At 38.7% G+C, this 24,527-nt stretch overlaps 1 protein-coding gene across 2 annotated transcripts in view; it reads right to left on the reverse strand.

Moving 5' to 3' along the window:
• The window catches only part of LOC117477537 (venom phosphodiesterase 1), a 65,906-nt gene that overhangs the window by 15,255 nt on the left and 26,124 nt on the right, over window positions 1-24,527 (reverse strand). For both annotated transcript variants that reach the window (XM_034124214.1, XM_034124215.1), the window contains exons 9-18: window positions 14,229-14,338; window positions 10,490-10,555; window positions 10,291-10,363; window positions 6,625-6,733; window positions 5,760-5,882; window positions 5,080-5,111; window positions 4,316-4,443; window positions 1,461-1,530; window positions 1,159-1,246; window positions 753-925 (exon numbers count right to left, since the gene is read on the reverse strand). In XM_034124214.1, coding sequence (XP_033980105.1) covers window positions 753-925; window positions 1,159-1,246; window positions 1,461-1,530; window positions 4,316-4,443; window positions 5,080-5,111; window positions 5,760-5,882; window positions 6,625-6,733; window positions 10,291-10,363; window positions 10,490-10,555; window positions 14,229-14,338 — 972 coding nt within the window. The remainder of the gene's footprint in view (window positions 1-752; window positions 926-1,158; window positions 1,247-1,460; window positions 1,531-4,315; window positions 4,444-5,079; window positions 5,112-5,759; window positions 5,883-6,624; window positions 6,734-10,290; window positions 10,364-10,489; window positions 10,556-14,228; window positions 14,339-24,527) is intronic.

The following is a 24,527-nucleotide window of genomic DNA, read 5'->3' on the forward strand; positions in this document are numbered from 1 at the left end:
TGGTATTTTGAAAAAAAAAAAAGTATAAATATGCCTTATATAGGTATGGTCCTACACTATATTATTATAATATAGCATGATAGGTCCACTTTAAGTTATGGACAAACAGTTCTGTTGCCCTGCTTGTTTAGTCTTAACATGAAGAATGTTGATTTATTATTTCTGAACTAGTTCAAATCTCTGACTAGGGGAAAGATTCTTCAGAATTGGTTTGGGCAATCGCTGTGTCGCCTCGTGGCTGCAGCAAATGTTTTTGTCAATTCTCCGGCCGTAACATAACATAAACCTTCAGCTGTTTGGCATCAAGTTCCAGCTCTCCCGTGTTTCGTTGTGTTTGGACTCCATTGCACCAGAAGCTTCCATTAAACTGCTTGCATCACTTTTTAGTGTCCCTGATTTTGTTGTGTTTTGAGCGTCTTGCAACGTTTATCCATTTGCATTGTTTTGTATTTGCAGCATTTCATTTATAAAGTGCTTTTAAAAAAACGCTGCGCATGTTTCGTCAAGTTGATGAAGATTTTTCTTCATTTGCATGTGTTTTCTCACATAAGTGTTTTTTTTATTTGCATCCTTTTTGAAGCGCATTTCTCCGAATGGTGAAAATGTTTTGGGCTGTTGTAGCGTGTGTGCACCTGTCGGCCACCGTAGATTTGGCATAAGGTCTGTAACTTTTGTTAACATTGAATAGTAAAACTGAAACTTTTCAATAACATATTCTATTTACTAGGCAATTTAATTGTGATAATACCTACCAGGGCATCACATGTGCATCCCAGGCTGTCTGTAAGGTTGAGGCTGATCAGAGGACAGCTAGTCGGTCCACTCCGCTCATCAGGATGCGCTGGTATAAAATAGGGTTCCCTGAGGACATGGTTCATACTGCCGTGGGTCCCATTGTTCTCAATTGGAGTGATCTGCAAAAGGTCTGCACGGAACAGTGACTGTTTAGTTTTGTAGACCACTGTGAACAGTTCATATTTTCAATTCGAGGTTTTCAGAGCCGGAAATCTAGCATTGTATAAGTGTAGCCTTTGGTCTATGTTGAGGTCCTGTGGTTTCTTACAAGTAAAATTATCGATTATACCCCCAACTAAACACATAACAGTCTGCAGTTTACTTGGATGCTTACAGTGAGATAAGAAACACCCATAGACTCACCACACATGAGATTGTATAGCTCAATGTTGGAGAAAGGTTCAATTTCTGTTACGTTCTTGAACTTGGGTCCGTAACTGACAAACATGGCCTGTAAGAAAAAAGGGAGGGAGACATTTGAAACCTTTATTTGCCATATTGGGTTATAGGGTGAAGACAATAAAAAATGTTTAAAAAATAATTGAAATTAAAAACGAATTGAATACCAGAGAGAAAACAATTGAAATGATGCAGATACTTTTCTACACATTGTAATATTAGGCAGAATTTATGGAGGGCTTATAGAACATATTTTCAGTTCTCACGTGCATGCTCTCGGCATCGTTGTCATAGCCGTGAGTGCCGCCGGAGCAGAATGTGAGAGATCCTGGATATCTGTGGAGAATCCAGAACAGATTTAAGTTTTAATAAAAATGAGTCTGATGAGAAACGTGCAGAGAGAGAGGAGAAAGGAATGAACTCTATTGGTAGAGGATTTTAAACCATATAAACACATGAGTAAAGTCTTATTCTGCTTTGATGTCTGACCCAGGTCTAATCTGTCGTAATGTCTCCCAGTCAGTTTTCTACATTATTATTCACCAATGAGCAGCTTTACCCTTTCAAACTGTGCAACACAGACAATACTGTACACTGATTATGACAATTTACATTTCAAGCAATAATAACTGATTTTCAGCAGCTATATTTTATTTTTACACCATTGTATATATGTATAATATACACATATTTACATATTATTTTTCATATATTTTAATGTAATTTAATTCAATATTTGTATTTCACCTTTCTCCTTTACCTTTTGTTTTATTAATATTTTTGTTTTATTTTATTTGATCTTTTATTTAAAAAATAATCAACAGTCAGAAAAACCCAATGTTCCCCTTGTATAAATAAAGTAATTCTGATTCAATGATTTTGATTATGGATATATATTGTTATCATTCACTGACGTCTCGTGTTGGCGTGATGGCGTTTCGTCACCTCCACCTTGTTAATGTCTATCCTCCCTTCTAAACTGTGGTGTATTTCAACCCGGTCTCACGACATTTCGTGTTATAGTCACGACATTTAATCTATTGATTCGTGTTCACCATCACAATTTTCCCCTTTTTTTCGTGTCACACAGAACGATTTTAAAAGCAATATATATATATATATTGGTAGTGTGTTTCGTGCCTGCAACATGTATTTTTGTCCGGTCGGGTTTTGGAAGACCGGAAGCTGTGTGGTTAATAAAAACATGTTCTTACTCAATATCAAGCCACGATTATTGTTTTTTTAAATCGTATAATATCGGACTTTTTTTGCCGTCCGTGAGGAAAAGAAATGGGGCTCAGAGCCTCAGAATACTGAAATCTGTATTTTTTAAATCTTTTTTTCCTTCTAATTTGTTATTCACTGTTATTTACTCAACAATAGCACACAATTATCCTTGTTTTTATTTATTTGATTAATTCTATAATCTCTGGCTTTTTTGGCGTCCGTCAGGAACTGAATTTCAAAATAAAATAACCGGAAACAGATACACACCCACTGAACTGATTACCCAAGATCCTCAGCTATGGTTTAAGCTCGGTGATTGGATTGTTTAGCCGCAATGCACGTTGGGATATGGTGTTAATGTGATATGAAATCCGAAAAACATAAATAAAAAAATAAATGCGTGTGCTTGCTTTTCTCTTTGGAAGTCATCACATAACGGCATTGTAATACACGGTTCGGCTGCATTAAATATTACACATCTGCCGTAGTTCTTTATTTATAGAGCCCTGATGAGAAGACTTCTAGACAAACTGGAAGAAATGCCACCGAAACTGAATACGTGACGTGGATCATAAATATATCAGCAATTAAACAACATCTTCAATTTCTCTTCACACAATATGTCTCCTTGCAGTATCAACATTAATTCGGCTGACTTTTATATTTGATCCAATTGGTAGATATATTGATGTATATATTATATTGTGTAATTATATGTATTATATTTACACCATAACGGTGCACAGCTGATAGAAAAGGACTTGTCGTTTTTAAAGATATTACTGATTTTCTTTGAATATAAGAATGTAAATACTGAGTTGAGAGAATAGTCAGGGGTTTTGGGTGATGGGAGACACATCTATGGATTCAGAATTTCAATAGCTTACCATTAAATGATGGATATACCTTTCTGTCTGTGATGTTTTACAAATCAGATATTAATGTGTAGAAGTAAAACATGAGAAATAATATAGCAATATCCTGTAAAATTATGTGAAAACATGAATAAAACTACACATCTTCAGATGTTATACATACATAAGTGTCCTACACTAATAATAAACAGTTATTATGGCATTGTATGCTGTGTGTACCTTGTGTGCACCGCCTAGTGGTTAAAGCACGTTATTTCATATCGCATTAACACCATATCCCAACGTGCATTGCGGCTAAAACATCCAATCACCGAGCTTAAACCATAGCTGAGGATCTTGGGTAATCAGTTCAGTGCGTGTGTATCGCAATGATGCTCGAAATGTCCCATATAGGCCTACGTCTGTTTCCGGTTATTTTATTTTGAAATTCAGTTTCTGACGGATGCCAAAAAAGCCAGAGATTATAGAATTAAACAAATAAATAAAAACAAGGATAAATGTGTGTTATTGTTGAGTAAATAAATGTTATTTAGAAAAGAATAACAAATTAGAAGGAAAAAAAGATTTAAAAAATACATATTTCAGTATTCTGAGGCTCTGAGCCCCATTTATTTTCCTCGCGGACGGCAAAAAAAGTCAGACATTATACGATTTAAAATAAAAACAATAATTGTGGCTTTAACATGTTTTTATTAACCACACAACTTCCGGTCTTCCAAGACCCGACCGGACAAAAATACGTGTTGCAGGCACGAAACATACTACCAATAGAAATACATTGCTTTTACGTGTAACACGAAAAAAAGCGGAAAATCGTGTTGGTGAACACGAATCAATAGATTAAATGTCGTGACTATAACACGAAATGCCGTGAGACTGGGTTGTGTATTTTGTGTTTGGGGAATTTTCGTTGCATTGTTTTTTACTTTAACATGTTGACCACTTCAAAAAGGCCAACAATTCCAACCTGAGAATGCAATTAAAAACATCTAAAAGTGATGGACTGCAGACTTGGATACCTCTCAAACAGCCACTTTAGGTCCACCAGGACGTTAACGTCTTCGATGCGCCGGCTGTTGGCAAAGTGGAGGCGCTTCGGCAGGTTGGCTTTCAGGTAAGGCTTGATCTTTTGGTCCGGCTTCTTACACTGAAATCCCCAGAAAAACAGACAGTGTTATATTGGTTTTACTTGCACACGTCATCATTTCATAAAAAATGATCTTATTTGCTGGATGTGGCTCTCACATTCGGGCTGCACAATATATAGAAGATCTATCCTTATTGTGATGCAACATTCTCGGTATAAGATTCCCATAGATAGCTAGGTCTGTGATAGATTATATATTTGATAATATTTTATTATATGTGCCATGCATTCAGGTCTGGATATACTGTATTTTGCCAGTCAGATGAAGCCCTATGGCTCTAGATGTCCCTCCTCCCATGTAGAAGTAACGCCATTGGCTGAGGTGGTAAGGCTAATGGACTTGAGCTGAGCGTCGGTAAAAGGAAATAGACAAGCGAATAAAAATATGGGGGATGAAGGAGCAGAGGAAGAACCTTTTTTACATAAAAAATCATGTATTACAAATAATGTTTTCATGCAAGTCATGCCGAACACATGTGACCACCACCAGAGGTAACACCAGATGTGCAGAGTGCAGTGCCATTAACGCACAGCCGTCCACTATTTAACATTTTCCTGATATTGTGCAGCCCTATCTAACATTATACTTTTAGCAGTTAAAGATTGTAGGTGTTGGTGAGTGCATGGAAGACTCACAGTCATGTTGGCCACAAGTCCAGCTGAGTCAACTGTTGAAAGTTTAAATGTCATTACACCAAACGCATAGCACAAACCTCTAACAAAAACCACATGTGCTCAGCTTGATTCCCCACACAATTATTGTTTTTACCAATAGCCAATTATGAACAGATGTCAGATATCGGATATCAGAACGGCTACACATTTTAACTTTTTTTTTTAACACTTTTGGAAACATATGTGATAATGTACCGTAAGTACACAACTCTACAAATATGACTTCAAACTGTTTGGGGTTTGTCACAGGTTGAGAATGTATTTGTAAGTGTTGAGGGGAGATTGGCGTTGTTGCATTTGGCACCAAGAGATGGTTGCCAAACAACATCATCACCATCAAAGTGATGACTCAAAGACATATTTCCCTGACAGTAAGCCATCTTATTTTCTTAAGCTAGGTATCCCTGATACCCCTGCACACATTTCATACATGACTCATTTAATTGGACTCCTCTGTGGAGCTACTTTTTGTTGGAATAATATACTGGCTGAACATCAGGGACTATAGACGCTATTTCTGGATGCCGAACAGATGGGTCAGGGTTTAGGTTAATATTAGTGTTTCTTAGTCAGAGATACCTGCTGAATTCCAACAACTTCAGCGTGGCTCATAAAGCAGAATAAACAGTCTGTAAACTCACACACTGTGTCGTTGTGTTTGGTTCTGATCCGCCCGAATGGTCCCTCAGTCACCCAGTAGTTTCTGATGTCGCCCACCAGATCCTGCAGCACCTCCTTCCTCTCGCAACTCGTTTCCTCCATACCTGCAACAGTAATAAACACTTTTATTAATCCCTATTATATTATATTTTCTCTCATCAACTGCAATTCACCGGCACTCAACACTTCCATTACACTACGGATGTTTATATCCATGAAGCCGATAGTTTCGTTACAAAGGAAAATTAGATCGGGAAAGTTGTGGGTAAGGACCATGAAAATGTGCATATGTGTAATATCAGGCAGAAAATTAGCTGCTTTGTTAGCAGGAGACTCATCATGTATGAAACACAACAGAACTACTGCCAATTGAATCCTAGCAAAAGCACTTTTCAAGCACTGCAAGTTTAACTAAAATGTATGGAAGTCAGAAGGTAAGGACCACACTGTAGATGGGCCCCATGGTGCACATATAGGACTTATGCATAATAAAGTACATAACAAATGTATTCCAGCAAAATGTGTACACTACTAGAAATCTTTGTTCAACCCGTTTTTAGATTGTGGTCTCATTAGTTAAAACATAACACATCACAAAGAAAAATTATAAATGTTCCTTTTCACCATCATATTCAAATGTTCTTAGTAATGGATTTCCATTTGAATAATTTCTATGATTTAAATGACCTCACTAAAATCTTACTTAGCGGCAGGCCATCAATAAATACAATAAACATAGTGAGATATTTAAAAAATAATCTCGCTCATTGGTACTGATTTGATTATTCATTGTGTTTCATTATTAAAATGATGCTGCTGAAAGAGAGAAAATGTTTGGTATGTTACCGTGATCTGCCACGATGACGATGTTGAGACAGCGGTGGAGGCCGATCTGCTTCAGGCCGTTCATGAGCTGACCAATGATCTTATCCACACCCTGGAGAGCTTCAATCAGCTGCAGAACACACACACGCACACGCACACGCACACGCACACACACACACACACACACACACACACACACACACACACACACACACACACACACACACACACACACACACACACACACACACACAGGCTTAATATCTCATATTATCTAGGCTCCCATTCCCTTATGCTATAATATGATGCAAAGGGATACAAGAATGTATACACAATTATTATTCTTGATTGTAATAATATTAATAATAATACTTTTTAAAGACAATAATCAAGAAACAGCTTAAATAGAGTACATTTACGGCAAATAGGGGACATTTATAAAAAGGTTAACATATAGAAGAGAGTTTTCAGAAAACTGCTTGGTTTATGTTACGTCAGCAGGATAATATGCACATAATAAAACCACTTTGTAATCTTTGAAGGGTAAATGCAATCAGCAGAAATAAATTGCTAATGTAGCCTGTAGCCATGAACAAACTACATCATGATTGCATGATAGTGCATTTTATCGCACTATTTCCTTATAGTCTAGTTGCGATAAAAGATTTGCTAGTGAAGACAAGGAGTCCTTGACAGCTGAGGGTGGTCTGTAACAGCCCACCACCATGACCAGTTGACCCCTTGCCACTTCTATATTTAAGGCTAAAAATTTGAATTGCTTAAAAAACTTCGAATTGTTTAAAAAACATTGAGTAAAATGTTTTTTCTGGGTTTTAGGACTGATTACTGCACCACTCTGTGATAAAGATTTGAATGTGTGCCATAATTCTCAACTGAAAGAAACAAGACTGAATGAGTTTTGTCAAAAAAGGACACCCATTCTTACGAGTAATAAAGCACTGTAAACACAAGTAATCAGTTATGGGGGGATGAAACAAGTTTGACAAATGATCAGCCTGGATATTTGGAAAGAAAAACATTTAAAAAAGTAATACACTTTTGTGCAAACCTTTCAGCCTGTTTTGCACCTCAGTAAACTACTGGGTCAGTGTTATGGAGTATAAACATTCAACAGTCTGGTGTTATTGCAGAGTGCAGGGTTGACACTACTACAGCTGTGAGCTTTCAAAGGCCTGGACTTTCGGTTTCACTGTGACCCCAGAGAGGTTTCATTCTCTGTACACTGGCATATGGAAAATAATAACTGTCTGTTTCTTAGGAACATGCTGCAGGAAACAGCACGTAGATGTTTCAGCAGCTGGATGCATCTGCAAAGAGATGCAGATTTGTTGGGATGGATTCAGTTGTGTGGGATATTCAGAAATTCCAGATAGCTGAACAAGACCGTACAGAGACCCATGATTTTATATGGAACTCTGACATAATTCATCCTGGCATTTTAATTTTATGAATTGACAAAACACATGTCAACTGAATTTCGGAAAGGTTGAAATTAGCTTGACAGAGATAAGGTTTTCCCTACAACTTTTACAGGGAGAAGTTTTTTTATTTTCTCAAGAAAAGCTGCGTCAGTATCCTGTCATGATGAGACTCAGATGATGGAGGACTTGGAGTACGGACAGAGATTGAAAAGATGATGACACAGATGCAGTTGTTGTGAACCTACAGTAAAGGTCAAGATGCTTTCACCACACCTCTATCCTCTGCGAATTAAAGCCTGCAGCCATTATTGCAGGCGTTGCCCATATGCTGACGATTCTTTCGAATTCTAAGCAGGATTCCTGTGTAAGGTACAGCGCTGCTTTGAGCTAAATGCTAACAGGCTTACACTGACATGCAGAGGAAATGTCAGTGAATCACAGAGTCTTATGATTCATCCTCTATGGACAGTACCTGAAGCAAATGTCATGGAAATGCATCCAATGCTTAGGAAGAATGATATACCAGCCGCTCTACCAAAAGAACCACATCATTTTCCTAATGTCAACTAATTTAATTAAAGAGTCTCTTTTATGCTTTTTGAGGTTTTCCCTTTCCTCTAGTGTGTTATAGGTTTTTGTGCATGTAAATGGTTTGGAAAGGCTTAAATCCCTGTGTTCCTCAAGAGGGAGTGTCTCTCCCACACACATTATTCTATTTGTGATTGATTGTTTTATAATAACAAGATATTTTTTAGAAATGTAATTATTTTCATGATGTGTTTTTAAAGATTATTGTCTTCAGTTGGAACCAAATGGGCTTGGACAGAGTAGGGAAGTAAAAAAACAATTTGAAAATTCAACATTATCCCATGCCTATTCTTTTGGCTAATGCAAGTCAATTGTAAATGCTTAAATCCACATAAGACACCACAACAAAAAGGTTTCTTATTATACAAAAACAAAGCTAGACTTAATATTTAGCATTTTCTTTGGTTCCCAAGTTCAAACTTGTAATTCTTTCTCAATTCTCAAGTAAAAGACATTAGAATACACCAGTTGTTCATTGCTATCACAGGTTCCTAGATGGTCTGGTGGACAGTCTGCAGTGGGTAGATTTGGACAAATGACCTCATTCTTATCATAAATAGTCCGCTTAGGTAATTACAGCCATTAACTAACAGTGTACAGTAACTGTAAACACTCTAAATAGGCCATAAACACTTTGATTAAACTAGAGGGAGGTCCTCTTTCTTTTCACACACACACACACACACACACACACACACACACACACACACACACACACACACACACACACACACACACACACACACACACACACACACACACACACACACACACACACACACACACACCTTAAGATATGGCTTACTCTAATCAACCAACATTACATCTACATTCAGATTAATCATGTTACACAGAGTATTACACTTTTTTTTCAGTTTTTGTTGATTTGGGCATTTGGACAGGCTACTTTGTACAGACAAAGTTAATAATAACTGTAATATTCCAGTTATAAACGACATGAATCAAAGATGTGTTGCTGTATTTTAGTGGTAAAAAAATGCATTCATCATCATAATTATTCTATATATATAATTTACACAGTGCCTGTAAACCGGAGGAGAACGCTGGCATTTCTCCTCCTACTTGAAAGACTACGGAGGGATAGGGTCTGCAAAATGTGTTTATTTTGGGGATGGGCCGGATGCTCTGACCGGTCCACTTCCTGCCCGGTGCCTCTGCAACGCCTCGCGTCGTGTAAAAAAATAGACTTGAATCCTATTTTTGAGCGGAGCCCAGCGCCGAGACGCTTATGGGACGCTTCTGAGCCGCAACGCGGCGCGTCTGGTGGAATAGCACCCATTGACAAGAGTGGCCGCGATCTGTGCGAACGCTGCGGCGCAGCCGTAACACGGCCGTAACGCGGCCGTAACGCGACGCAGACGGATCTGGTGGAAACTAGGGTTAAGGGGCGGGACATTTCTAACACATCTAAGTTGTTAACCAATCACAACAGACTGGGCATTGGTTTCAGACAGAGGGTTACATTAAAGCATGGAAACACGTCACAGTAGGCACAAAATAAAAATAGAAATCTGAACATTATCATAATAAGTCCTCTTGACGCTTCAAACGACATCAGAAAGCAAAAATCAATAGCATAGAGACGAAGAGATATGTTTAAATGTATACTTTTCTAAGCTACTTTTCATTATCTTACCCTTCCACTGACAGGACCGTAGCTGTGGCCAGATGTGTCAGGCTCCTCCAGATACAGCGTGTAGAAATCTGGCCTGAAAGAAAATGTCCTTTTTAAATAAAAGTGTATTTTTAACACCAGAAACACAATGTATGGTATTTTCTGAATGAAAGTGTCCTGATTCCTAAATGGTGAGCGACTAGTTAGGACAATAACAAACCTGTCAGCGTCTGGCAGCTGGAGCCACTTCAGCACAGTGAATACTCTTTCTTCAAACGGCACTTTACTAAAAAATAACAGAAGAGAGAGAAGTGGCAGTGGTGAACACAAAGTCTTTAAAAGGCATTGAAGGAGAAACTGTTACATCAGAACATTTTTATGAATTGTATCAACCCCAGTTAAAGGTGGCTTTGTTGCACTTATTGGATTGAGTTTGTTTACACGCAGGCTCACTGAAGGAGAGCAGTGGTGACTGGGTTTACCTGGATACCATTTAAACATTTATCTTTGGTTAAATTACATTATTTCATCCCTACAGAACAGTACATACATTTAGAAACGGTCTGTCAGAATATAAGTCCATGTGTTGTTGCCCAATGGCCAGTACCAGCTTTATAACACACTACACTACTGATTTAAAAATGATCGTTTTACTTCCGCGTCCACAAAAAGTGTCGGTTCCACTGCATACCGACGGCTGGAACTGCGGCAACAGCAACGTTAAACTGACCGCAGCACTGATCAGGCTTTTCAGCAATTGTCCAAGTCTGTTAAAAAATGTTCTCCATTAACCAGTCTTTAAACACTGTCCGAAGCCATACTGTCTTCCTGTCTGCCTTCTTCTACTGTTCCCTTTAGTGTTTACTTCCTGTCTGCCTTCTTCTACTGTACTCTTTGGTGTTTACTTCCTGTCTGCCTGCTTTACTGTACTCTTTGGTGTTTACTTCCTGTCTGCCTTCTTCTATTGTTCGCTTTAGTGTGTACTTCCAGTCTGTCTTCTTTTAATGATTTCCGTCTGTGACGACCCCTGCTTTACTGTCTCCTGTGGTGTGTGTGTATGGCCCTTTAATGTTCTCCCTCTGTTGTGTCAGCGCTGATTGAGGACACCTGGCACCGGAGGATTTAAAGGCCTGAGCAGACTCTCGATCTCTCTCCCCGCAGAGGACCGGACCTCGGAGAGCAGCCACGTCGTCTATTCTTTTTTGCCTTGCCTTTTTGTTTGTCTTTGGCCACATTGAGTTTTGTCAAATAAATACCTTTTCCTATATATTCTTGTCCTTCCCACGCTCTTTGTTATGGCCAAGAGCCAGGCCATGACACCGTCTCTTTCGCTATTTTTCATTTCTTCAATGGGGACAGTTAGCCATCTTAAATCAATACATTTTGAGTTCTCCTCAAATATAAAAATGAATATTCCAAAACTATTCCTCAGTTTTTTCTAAACGAGAAAACGTATGTTTGTTGTCCATAACTGCCGTTAAATTTACCGACTACTTTCTGCGGATTGATACGACTGCACAAAGTCCTCCTTAGCAACAGTTGGCTATCCTTTGCAGTATGTTGGCTAGTATTAATAACCTCTGAAATTTCCAAATTGACCAATCAGAATCGAGTATTGAACTAAGCTGTGTACCAACTCTTTATATATCCATGTCTTATACACACTGCCAGGTCACATATTCCTCTGCTGCATCTTGAGACATACAGTAAGAGCCATGATTTGACAGATATTTGAAAGAATTCAATGTTTCTTTGACTCTATTTTGGTAGCTCTTGTTCGGTTGGTTTGATTTTCCAGGAAGGAGACCAGCTCCATCTGTGATGTCATTAAGTGAAATACATTGCTTTCGTGAGGATAAATGAACTAAAGTCAAACAGGAAATACAGCACTGAGAACATCCAGGATGTAAATGCAATGTAGGTGTTTGTTTACCATCGAAGGCAATGATAAACAGGCCTTAATCGAGCAATCATATAGGGCAGGAAAGAGTGTCAGCAGTTAAGGCCGTAAAGGTTAAGAGCAATAAAGCAATTCAATATATGTGTACCATCCCACGCAGTCATAAAAACTCTCCATGGTACAGCACTTTATCAGTCGATATGCTTTTATTGCTCCTTAATGCTCACAATCACTTTGATATCTAACATGATTCAACTGCCATGCACTTTTATTGATATTGACTCAGAGAGCACCTGAGGAAAGACACTGAGCATGAATGCATTTTCAGTATTTTAAGAATGTTAACCTGTTAAGCCCCGAGCCTGTTTTTCAGGTTTCAGGCTCGAAAATGACATGCCAAAAACAAATGTGACCTGCTCTATCGAAATCAGTCGCATTGACCCGAAGACACATTTTGAGTTGTATACACTGTTGGAAAGAGGATATTCCTAGCTTTCTAATGATATCAAGATTTTTGTTGTACTCCAAATATTAAGCAAAATATGTCACATTATATAATGACTGTCACCGAGTCATCATTTTGAGAAAAAGGCCTTCAAAGTTTCCTCTTCTCTGGAATCCATCGATCTGATTGATTATTAGCGGAGCAAATTATCAAAATAGTCCGGAGGGAAAATATTTCCGTTTGGATTACTGGTCTGGGGGAAGCTCGCGAGTGTGTGAGTGTATGTGTGTGTGTGTGTGTGTGTGTGTTTGTGTATTTTTGCGTTTGTGTATATTGTGTTTGTTTCCCGGGGAAAACACTCACGAGAAACACCGGCTGTTGTTATGCTTGCTGTGACGTTAAGTTACTCCGTTCTCCGCTTGTAAATATGCCGTTACAAGCTTCATAGTTGTATTTATCATCTAAATTTGCCGAAACAAGTTTAATATTCTGAAAGCCAAGACTTTGTTTAATTGAAATCAGATGAAAACAAACTGTAACGGACCCTGCCGTGTTATCTATGATTACTATGCCTTACATTCATAATTTCAGCCGGAGGGAGGGGGAGCTGCGCTACGGAACAGCAGATTGCGATTGAGAGGTGCCTGTCATCTTCCCTTTACAAGCTTCACAAATGTATTTATCGTGTGATTTTGGAAATAAAAGTTTCATATTCTGAAAGCCAAGACTTTGTTTATTTAAAATCAAACAAAACAAAAAATTTGAAAAGACCCGCCGACGGGGGCTTTGGGGCTTAACAGGTTAAAGTGTAGCCAATGTTCTTTCACTTATGTAGACACATCTACGGTTTAATAAGTATGTTTAGATAATTAACTTCAGACGTTTTTTGAAGAAGAAACACAACTGACTCCAGTCATCTTTATAGTAATCTGCACACAACATGCCAGTTGTCTAAATATATAATAATAATATTATAATAAAAATACCTAATTACAGTTTTGAGAAGAGATCAACAATGCTGATTACATTCTCAATCTTATGGTTGTTGAATTTCTTTTTTAATTACATGGACACATACAGGTTGTTTAGTAAAGAAGGGAGTTTTTAGATTTATTTTGGTCGATGTGGATACAAAATAAACAATAAAAGCAGAGAAATAAACAATAAGGTCTGGATGAGGGAGAGAAAAAGGACCAGAAAGAGGAATGGCTGAACATATGGCCAACATATTCTTTGTAATGTATCATTATTGTTATAATGTTTTAGTTATTATTTTCTTTCCAGTGTTGTTTTTTATTATGTATTGACTGTTATATCTGGTTTTGATAGGTGTAGTCTTATGAATAAAATGTGGTATTATTGTTATCAAAACCTATTATTAGGCTTTGAGTATGTTAACTTGACTTCTGTTGCCGATTTCTTCTGATTTTAAATCAAAGTGCTGGCTGTCAAATACCCGAAATGTAAGATTTCACCAATTATCATACTATAAAGGATATTATGCCTGGTTTTTTAGCAAGGGTGCACAGACAGTAACTATTCACACCCAGTTCTCCAGTAGGATGTGACACTACAACACAGCATGCTTCTGTAAGAACAAAATGTCCGTCTTACCCATTGTAAGGTTCGTGGATATCAGGATAGCTTCCGTTAACTTTGACGTCTGATCCCGGCCAGAAGAAAGTTCCAGATTTCAGCCCCTGGTGCTTCGCTGTGTGCCAAATCTACAAAAACAAACAGAATTAACAGATTAACACTGGCCAAGGGGGCTGATTACCCAGCTAGACATGTTTGGTTCTAAAAACATTCTGAGAATGTTACCATTCATTGTTCTAGGAATGTTTTCCTAGAACATTGTTCGAACATTATGCCCTACTATTCTTAAAACGTTTTCAGCTGGAAGTTTTATTTTGGTTCCCAGAATGTTCTTCTGAAAGGTAGGATAACGTTCTCTAAAAACATTCTTAAACGTGTTGTGATGACCTTCTTCAAATGTTTTTGATAACAATAGAGTACTTTTCCCAGGAATAGTTCCGATAGTTCTGGGGATTTTGCGTTCACACCAAAAAGATCTTGAACTTGAACTTAGTTCGCGCGAACCTTTTCACCCCAAGATAGTTCCTGCTAGAGAGCAGGGACTTTCCTGGGGAGAAAATGGTTCGGACTTCCGGTAGAGCGATGAGCTGGTAAGACGCACTCGCCAGTTGCTCGCACACATTTCGAGTTAAAACTAAATTTTTCGACAAAACCACCACATTTTAGACGTTTGAAAAAAATCTATTAGATCTGTGACACTAAAAGGAGAAAATCCCGTTGTAAAATGCAGAAAAAGAACATTGTAAAATCCGACCAGAGCGGCGAACCAGGCCCTAAAGAAGCCTCTGGCTCAACTAACGAAGAGGCCTCCGGAGTGGCTGGACGGGCAACGGATGACAGTAGCATACTGGGGGCTATAGCGGCACTCCATGCAGAGCTGACGCTAGTCAAGTCGGAGATTTGCCGTAAAATAGAGACTGAGATTTCAGAGGTAACTACTACACTGAGAGGAGAGATAACGGCTCTAAAAGCCGAAAATGACGCAGCGATAACAACACTAACAGCCCAGATAGACTCACAAAAGCAAACGTTAAAGGAGCTAACCGAAGCGACTAACGACTCATCAGATATAGTCCAGGAGTTGGAAAGTAAAGTCAAGACACTCTGTGAGCAAGTGAGAACTCTCTCAGAAAAATGCCTCGACTTGGAAGGCCGTTCGAAGAGGCAAAACCTGAGAGTGGCCGGAGTAAAAGAAGGGAAAGAAAATGGACAGAGATCAAGGGTTTTTGTGGCAGAACTGCTGAAGGAGACGCTAGGCTTGGAAAAAGCACCCGAAATAGACAGAGCCCATAGAGCCCTACGGAGACGCGCTGGGGACAACGAACCGCCGAGACATCTGATCGCTAGGGTACACTATTGTCACGCTTTTGAAGACATCATGAAGAAGGTGATCTCTACCAGAGACCTGACATTCCAGGGTCAGCGGATACAGATCTTCAGGGACCTCACGACTGAAGTTGTTAAACGCCGAGCTGCGTTCACCCCAACCAGGAAAATACTACGCGACAAGCCTGGAGTCAGATTCGGGCTACTATACCCAGCCAAGCTACGAGTGTCACACAACGGCTCAGAGAGGTTCTTTACGGATCCGGAGGAGGCTCGGCAATACGCGGAACGTCTCTTCGGGTCTGCAGCGGAGGAGCAAGTTGAGTGCACTCCATTCCGGAGCCAAGACTAAAATACTTTAAACTTGATTTTCCAGAGACTGACCGAAAATAAGTCCTAACGTGAGTTTCTTATAAGTGAACTAAATGTGTGGCTCTTGCTAATGGGTGTTGTTTATACAGGTTTTCAATACAGGTCACTCAGGGGTTTTATTACTAACCAAAGTTCTGCCCTCTTCTGTTCGTGGGCCTAGGTCTATATTTGCCTAATACTGCTCTTAATGAGCTGATACATATGAGGAGGCTTGCACTAGGTGGAAACCATGTTAAATATACCTCTGTTTTTGGTGTTGTTGGTGTTGAGGCTGTTTCTCCCTGAGGCCTCAGTCTCGCTCTATTATATGAGTACACAACTATACACTCCTATAGTGAACAAATCTGACAAGTTCCAAGTCCGACCTAACAAAGAAAAAAGTACAATAAATCTGAATAGCCTATTTCTTCCGTTTATATATGGGCAAGGCTCAGTTCCATAAATTGCTGAGCTTATCTGAACACCTTACTGTATGTGGTGGTTTTGGGTTTATTATTAAGGTGGAGCAACAGTGGAAGGACAGTATGATAGTGATTAAGAACTGGGGGATATGTAGCTGCAGGAGAACTTGGACGTCTGGGGAGGAGGGTCGGCCCCACTCCTTAGAGTTCAACTGTGGTCGTGCTGAGGATATGTATGTTTCTGTTTTGGTTTGTATTTTCACTTTTATTTCTTTTTTTACTTCCTGTTTATTTACTTTCTTTTTTATGGGGGCAGATTTGAGGCTGGGTTGGGGTGGGGAGCAGTGCCACTGCGGTTATATCACTGGAGGGAGATGTGGAGGTTACATCAAAAGACACAATCTAAGAGACCCTTTTATGCCTGATGGCTGTGACAACAGATAAAATAAGTGGTGATACAGGTAAAGGAGAGGATTTCACTTTTTGCACATGGAATGTGAACGGGATCAATGAACCAGTAAAACGGGGTAAAGTACTGTCCCATCTAAGGGAGCTTCATGCAGACATCAGTTTTTTACAAGAGACACATTTAAATAACAAAGCACACAATAAAATTAAGGCTAGATGGATAAATCAGGTTTATCATTCTACGTTTTCGGCAAAGGCTAGAGGTGTGGCTATAATCATTCGCAAAAATGTCCCATTTTTACACAAATCCACAATTGCAGACAAAGAGGGGATATATATCCTGGTCACAGGTGAAATACAAACTATACCAATTATATTACTGAACATATATGGTCCAAACAGGGACGATCCAGAATTTTTCAGAAAGATCTTCAGCATGATCCCGACATCTCTACAACAAATCTTATTATTGGAGGCGATTTTAACCTGGTCCTAGATACTTACTTAGACAGATCATCGACTAAGAGAATAGCATCATCTAATGCTTCCAATTTTTTGAAGTCATTTATCAACAATACAAACCTATTTGATGTGTGGAGAACCTTAAATGCAACAGGTAGAGAATATTCCTTTCACTCTCGAGTTCACAACGTATACACCAGAATAGATTATTTCCTACTCGATGGTAAACTTTTGTCTGGGGTTAATGATGCGAAATATCACAATATTATCATATCTGACCACTGTCCTGTATCTATGTCACTGAGACTGCTCGAGGCGTCAAGGACGACTAGATCCTGGAGGTTCGACCCCCAACTATTAACAAGGAAACCATTTTGTGAATACATTAAGACGCATATAGAGGTTTTTTTCGAAACAAATGATAAAGATGATGTTTCACCAACATTGTTATGGGAGACTTTTAAAGCGTATATAAGAGGGTGTGTTATCTCTTTCCAGGCATCGCAAAGAAAACGGGACTGCATTAAACAGTCACAATTAGAGGAACAATGCGTCAATGTCATCAGATCCACCTCAATGATGAGTGGATATCGAAGATCCTGTGATACACCTGAATGCACCACTAAAGGCTAAGTGGGTCTGGACTTTAATGTTCTTTGAAAGTGAAAATAAGCATTACCAAGGTAAAATGTCCACTCCTCTTTGGCTGATACTGATATCGTATCATGGGGGAAATTCTTGAGTTGTACGTCTTTTTGGTTCACATCTTCTACAGTTTTCGATCACTATGGGTAGGCTTTCTTCACATTGACCCTGGGTTTATTGGAGGTTATTCAGTTCACCTGGATTTTAGACTTTGCAGACCATTTACATGCAAAATCTATATAACACACTACAGGAAAGGGATACCCAAAAAAGAATAATAGGGCCCCTTTAACCTGTTAAGCACCGAGCCTGTTTTTCATGTTTCAGGCTCGAAAATGACATTCCCAAAACAAATGACTACAACTTAACTTCTAAAAGGGTTATATGAATAATTTATTTTATCAAAGCAAGGTTACATCTGTGAGTTGGATGTAGAAGTGTCAGAATCAATATAAATGTTTTTTATTTTAAAGAAAATTCAGATTTTACATAGTAAAAAACTGTAAATTATAGTGTCCGTCCAAAAATTATTTTTTACAGATAGTGAAAACTACCCTTGGATGATGGGTTAGTAGACTAAAAGCTTTAGGAATCCAAAGTACAACATATAATAAGTACCCTGTATCAAGATTGATGCAAAACAAGTGAAATTTGACCTTTTTAGAGAGATTTAGCCAAAAACCCCCACTTCTGGGGTCATTTGGGTGGATTTGACCTATCTCTGGCCCCCCTTACTCGATTGGGATCGTTGACACACCTTTCTGACCGTTAGAGCCAATAGAATCGAAGGGGGAGGCCCACTCACACACTCATTGTAAAGAGAAAAGGTGGGGGCTACACGTCTAGAAATGAAACTATTTTTGCAGATTTTGTCCTTCTGGAGTTTGGAAATTAAAAAGCCGTTTTATTGCTTATGGATTATCAGAAATAATTTCAAAGAAGGCACAGATACATAGGATGAACCTATGGATTAACTGCAGTATCGTTTTTTTATTGTTTAAATGCCATTGAAGACCAGTTTTGACCAAGGTAAGCCATGTTAGCGTTTCTTGCTAATTAGCTCCACATGTTATGATGTACGCTTTCGTTTATAGCGTCGCGAATGTTTATCACTGAGTGTTGAGGAGGGCACCGGTAGATTCAGTGTCTCCAGGACACCAAAAACGAGTGGTTGGTTGTGCATCTAGGATAAGTAATAAGGGAGTTAGAGTGAGTTTAGGTGCAGAGATGGGTTATATTTTTTCGCTGTTGGCTAATTCAGAGGCTGAGTGCTAGCATTGTGGGTTTTTTTTGAAAAAAAAAAATTAAAAAGATCAGTTAGCTGAGTTTCTTCCCGTTACATGGATATAACACATTCACAGTTTTATTCAATATTAAGATTCCTTAGATGTTGTTTCCTGCAAATTACGCGTTTATCCGCCCGGTACCGGGCGGAAGGTTCGTAACAGGTTAACTTAGGGCCTTTTAACAAGTCTGTGCCTTTTTTATAATATTCTTGCTAGAGTTCATGGCCACGTTATAATTTAGTTTTTTTAAACACCCTTCATACAGACTTAATCATCGACGAGCTGTTAAGTTATTTTCGAAAAGACATTTGTTCATTTTTAAACAAGCATTTTATCATAATTAAAGGTAGGGTAGGTAAGTTTGAGAAACCGGCTCGAGATACACTTTTTGTTATATTCCATGGAATGCTCTTAACATCCCGATAGCAATGAATATATTAAATGCTTTGACAATAAACATATTAACATATCACATTAAAGGAACATTTTATAAAACACTTTCTGTCATCTCAGGCCTCAATAACATCCTGAAAACATTTTCAGAATGTATCTTGGAGAATGTTCTTCATTTGTTATCATGTAACATTGAGGGAACGTTTTATAAAGAACATCGTTAATGTGTTACCCAACAACGTCCAAAAATCATCCTTAGAATGTTGCAGGCAAAACGTTCCACCTTTGTTAACATATCACTCTCCTATTTTGTTGAGGATGTACAGGAAAGCGTATGAGGCTGGTATGCTGCCGCCAACACTAAACGAGGCAACTATAACAGTGATTCCAAAAAAAGGGAAGGATTCAGAACAAGTGGGATCATATAGACCAGTCTCCCTTTTAAATACAGACCAGAAAATTATTGCTAAGACCTTATCGAGGAGACTCAGCCTCTGTATGGCTAAACTGGTACACCCTGACCAAACTGGGTTCATCCCAAACAGACACTCATTTCATAACCTCAGACGCCTCTTCAATATTATGTACTCTACCAGACAACCTGAAGGGGATTTGTTGATCCTAAGTTTGGATGCGGAAAAGGCCTTTGACTGTGTATTCCACAGTCCTACTTATATAAAGTTCTTGAACATTTTTAATTTGGAACAGGATTCATCTCGTGGGTTAAGTTGCTTTACACCAATCCAAATGCTAGAATCCTCACTAACCGGACTATATCAGAACCATTTAACCTGCACAGGGGAACAAGGCAGGGATGTGCACTTAGTCCTCTACTGTTTGCTCTTGCATTAGAGCCCTTGGCCGAAACAATCTGAGCCAACACAGAGATTCATGGCTACAATACAAACTACACTACAAATAAAATCTCACTATACGCGGACGATATTTTGATGTTTATAACGGAACCACAGTCTTCGGTTCCTATTCTATTAGAGACCATAGAACTGTTTAGCTCTTTTTCTGGATACAAAATCAATTGGACCAAAAGCGAAGTGATACCTGTACACTGTAAAGACACAAGCGTGCTAGAGAGCATTCCATTCAAATTGGCTTCAGAAAAATTCACCTATCTAGGAATAGAGATCACAAACAAATTTGACTTGCTATTTGACGCAAACTTTTTGACCATTCTAGATACATTTAAGACAAAAATAGAGTTTTGGAAAACACTACCAATTTCCTTACTAGGTAGGATCAACGCAGTGAAGATGATCTTCCTCCCTCAGCTGTTATACCTTTTTCAGAACTTACCTTTATATATCACTAAAGCCTTTTTCACAAAACTAGATTCGATAATTCTCCCCTTTATTTGGAACTATAAATCCCATAGGATTAAGAAAGGTCACCTGTGCAAGACTAAGACGAAAGGCGGGCTGGCTCTGCCAGACTTTATGAGCTATTACTGGGCGGCAAAATATTCGTTGTGTCTCCTACTGGTTAGACGAGACAGTTGTACTCGCAGACTGGCTTGACTTGGAACGAGAAGACTGCCTACCCTCCTCTCTTGGTGCCATAGTTATGTCTCCCGCCCGTCTTAAAAAGTCATACTATAATAATAACCCAATTATTCATAATACCATTCAGATTTGGAGACAAATTACAAAACAACTTAAACTTAGGGCCCTGTCCTTCAATGTTCCCCTATCATCAAACCCATCGTTTACCCCTTCAATTATGGATGGAACCTTTGACAGATGGAGAGAGCTAGGAGTGGGTAGCGTCGGCGATTTATACATCCGTGGTACATTTGCATCATTCCAGCAGCTTCAGGAAAAGTATGGGCTGGCTAGGGCGGATTTCTTTAAATACCTCCAGATTAGGCATTATGTAAGGACCCACCTACATGACTTTGAGACTGCAACACCTGACAAGCTTGACCACTGTCTGAGAGACTGTTTAGCAGAGAGACATACAGTGTCATTTATATATGACGTACTACAAGACTATGGACAAGTTGATACAAAATGTATAAAAAAAGACTGGGAAAAAGAGTTTGGTGAGGAAATAGCAGAGGACACCTGGGACAAGGCCTTGAAATATGTGAGGATCTGTTCCCTTAACGCCAGGCACTGCCTCATACAGTTCAAAATGTTACATAGGTTGCACTACTCTAAAGAAAAACTCCATAGAATCTTTCCCGAATTGTCACCAACCTGTGATAAATGTGAACAATCAGAGGCAGACTTACTTCATAGCTATGTGCTATGCCCTAAACTACAGAACTTTTGGGTCGCAATATTTTCATTCTTCTCAAAAGCATTTAAAGTCCAACTACAACCAGATCCAGTGTTAGTGATACTGGGCACATCTGAACAATGTAACACACTTCAAAATGCACAACTTCATCTCCTGTCCTATGGTCTCCTGTGTGCAAAGAAACGTATTCTCCTGTTATGGAAATCAAAGGATGTGCCCAGTTTTAAAGCTTGGATTACAGCATTGACTGATACTCTGCATTTAGAAAGAATTCGATATATCCTAAAAGATAGACTAGGGGAATTCGAAAGGATGTGGGGTCCAATGGTTTCATTTATAAGAGGGACGGTCAGCTGAAATGCACCTCACAAACAATCGTTTTTAATGGCTTGGTGGCACTGCTCGGGGAGGGAGGGGTGGGGGGGTAATCTGGGCTCTTCTGCACCACTCTGTTTTTTGTTTTTCATAATTTTATTTTTTTATTTTTTTTCATTAGATATATACTTTTTGTATGTTATTGCCCACTATGATTAGGTATGGCATTAATCATGCTATTCCTGTCATACTATGTTTTTTCTTCCTTATTATTTCTTGCTGGCTGTTATGTTTGTCTTCTATGTTGGAAAAAGGGAAGCATGATTTCCACCCCAAAGAATATATACTACTGCTTACACTTGTATGCTTCTTCTCAATACAAATATTTGAATAATAAGAAAATGGTTCGTGGGTGTGTCGGCCACACTAACAATTTCTGATTGGCTGGGCGAATTGCAAATCACACTCCGTAAAACTCAGAAAAGTTTTGTGAAGCCGCCATTTTATTTGCTCGCATTAGCATTATTAGCATTAGCATTAGCCCAGTGCACCAACGGAGAGAGACTAACTTATGGCAACACAAAATAAAACGTGGGAGCGGTGGAGTGATGAGGAGGTGTCGGCGCTTCTGGTGATTTACCCGGGACTTCGGGTGGCAGTATACGCCGTGAAGTTGTTTGCGGCCTGCCAGTAAACCCAAAGCAGAAGAAGAAGAAGTGACGTCAGCGGCTTCATTTTTTCAGCTGCAAGTGTTTTTGTTGTTCCCAGAATGTTCTTCTGAAAGGTAGGATAACATTCTCTAAAAACATTCTTAAAATGCTTGGTAATAACCTTTTTTTAAATGTTTTTGATAACATTGTTAGAACATTATGCCCTACTATTCTTAAAACGTTTTCAGCGGGACGTTTTATTTTGGTTCCCAGAATGTTCTTCTGAAAGGTAGGATAACGTTCTCTAAAAACATTCTTAACATTTTTGGTGATAACCTTCTTAAGATGTATGAGCGCATTGAGACAATGAATATGACGTATAAAAATGAATTTGCATGCCAATATTCACTCACATGCACTTATAATCACACTAAGGTATGTAGGCCCACAGTATTCATAATTATCAAATGTGTAAAATATCAGAAAATAATCACACTTTTTGCTGACTATAAAGGTTGTGTCTTGTATGTAGTTTCTAACTGTTAGATAAGCTATCTGGCCGTGTGTGGTTTTTGAGGGCTGCGTATAAACAGTGTCCGCTGTTTATGCATATTGGATACAAATCGTTATTGCACCCTTTAGATTTGAGACCGACAGACATATAGAAGAACGGACAACTGTCATTGCCCGTCCCTGAAACCCCTGTTAGTGTTTGTATGTGTTTGTTTCTACTGTGTGTCTCTCTCTCTCTCTTCTGGGTCCCCTCCAGTACATGTGACACGGACAGTGGCTTGTACTAGCTGCTGGTCGCATTTAAAAAATAAAAAATACTTCTGATAAATCGGAACGATAAAGCACTTTATCCTACTCTAAAATAATAACATTCTGGCAACATAACATTTTTTAACTTGCAGCTGAAAACGTTTTAAGAATAGTAGGGCATAATGTTCTAACAATGTTATCAAAAACATTTAAAAAAGGTTATTACCAAGCATTTTAAGAATGTTTTTAGAGAAAGTTATCCTACCTTTCAGAAGAACATTCTGGGAACCAAAATAAAACGTCCCGCTGAAAACGTTTTAAGAACCGTAGGGCATAATGTTCTAACAATGTTATCAAAAACATTTGAAGAAGGTCATCACCAAATATCTTAAGAATGTTTTTAGAGAACATTATCCTACCTTTCAGAAGAACATTCTGGGAACCAAAATAAAACGTCCAGCTGAAAACGTTTTAAGAATAGTAGGGCATAATGTTCGAACAATGTTATCAAAAACATCTTAAGAAGGTTATCAAAAACATCTTAAGAAAGTTATCACCAAACATTTTAAGAATGTTTTTAGAGAACGTTATCCTACCTTTCAGAAGTACATTCTGGGAACCAAAAGAAAACTTCCCGCTGAAAACATTCCTAGAACAGTGAATGGTAACATTCTCAGAATGTTTTTAGAACCAACAATGTCTAGCTGGGTAACTCAAACAATAAGACAGGCCAAAGCAAACGTTTTCATCAATATAATTGTAGGTGCGAAAGGTAACAGTAAAAACGTTTGGCAAATCCTAAATAAACTATTAGGTAAACATAAGAAACAGGAAAATAATGCTCTCGAAATAAAAATCAATGATGCCGTGATAAAAGACCCTGCAGTGTTGGCCAGCTCTCTAAATGAGTATTTTATAAATAGTGCTCTGGACATCACAAAGCTCTTCCCGCCATCTGAGGTCTCCCATAGCCCAACTGTGGATACACATCCAGTTTTTGACCTGGAGGAAATCACAGAGGTGGAGGTAAAAAATATAATC

Source organism: Trematomus bernacchii, unplaced genomic scaffold (assembly GCF_902827165.1).
Source record: "Trematomus bernacchii unplaced genomic scaffold, fTreBer1.1, whole genome shotgun sequence".
Taxonomy (NCBI): Eukaryota; Metazoa; Chordata; class Actinopteri; order Perciformes; family Nototheniidae; genus Trematomus; species Trematomus bernacchii.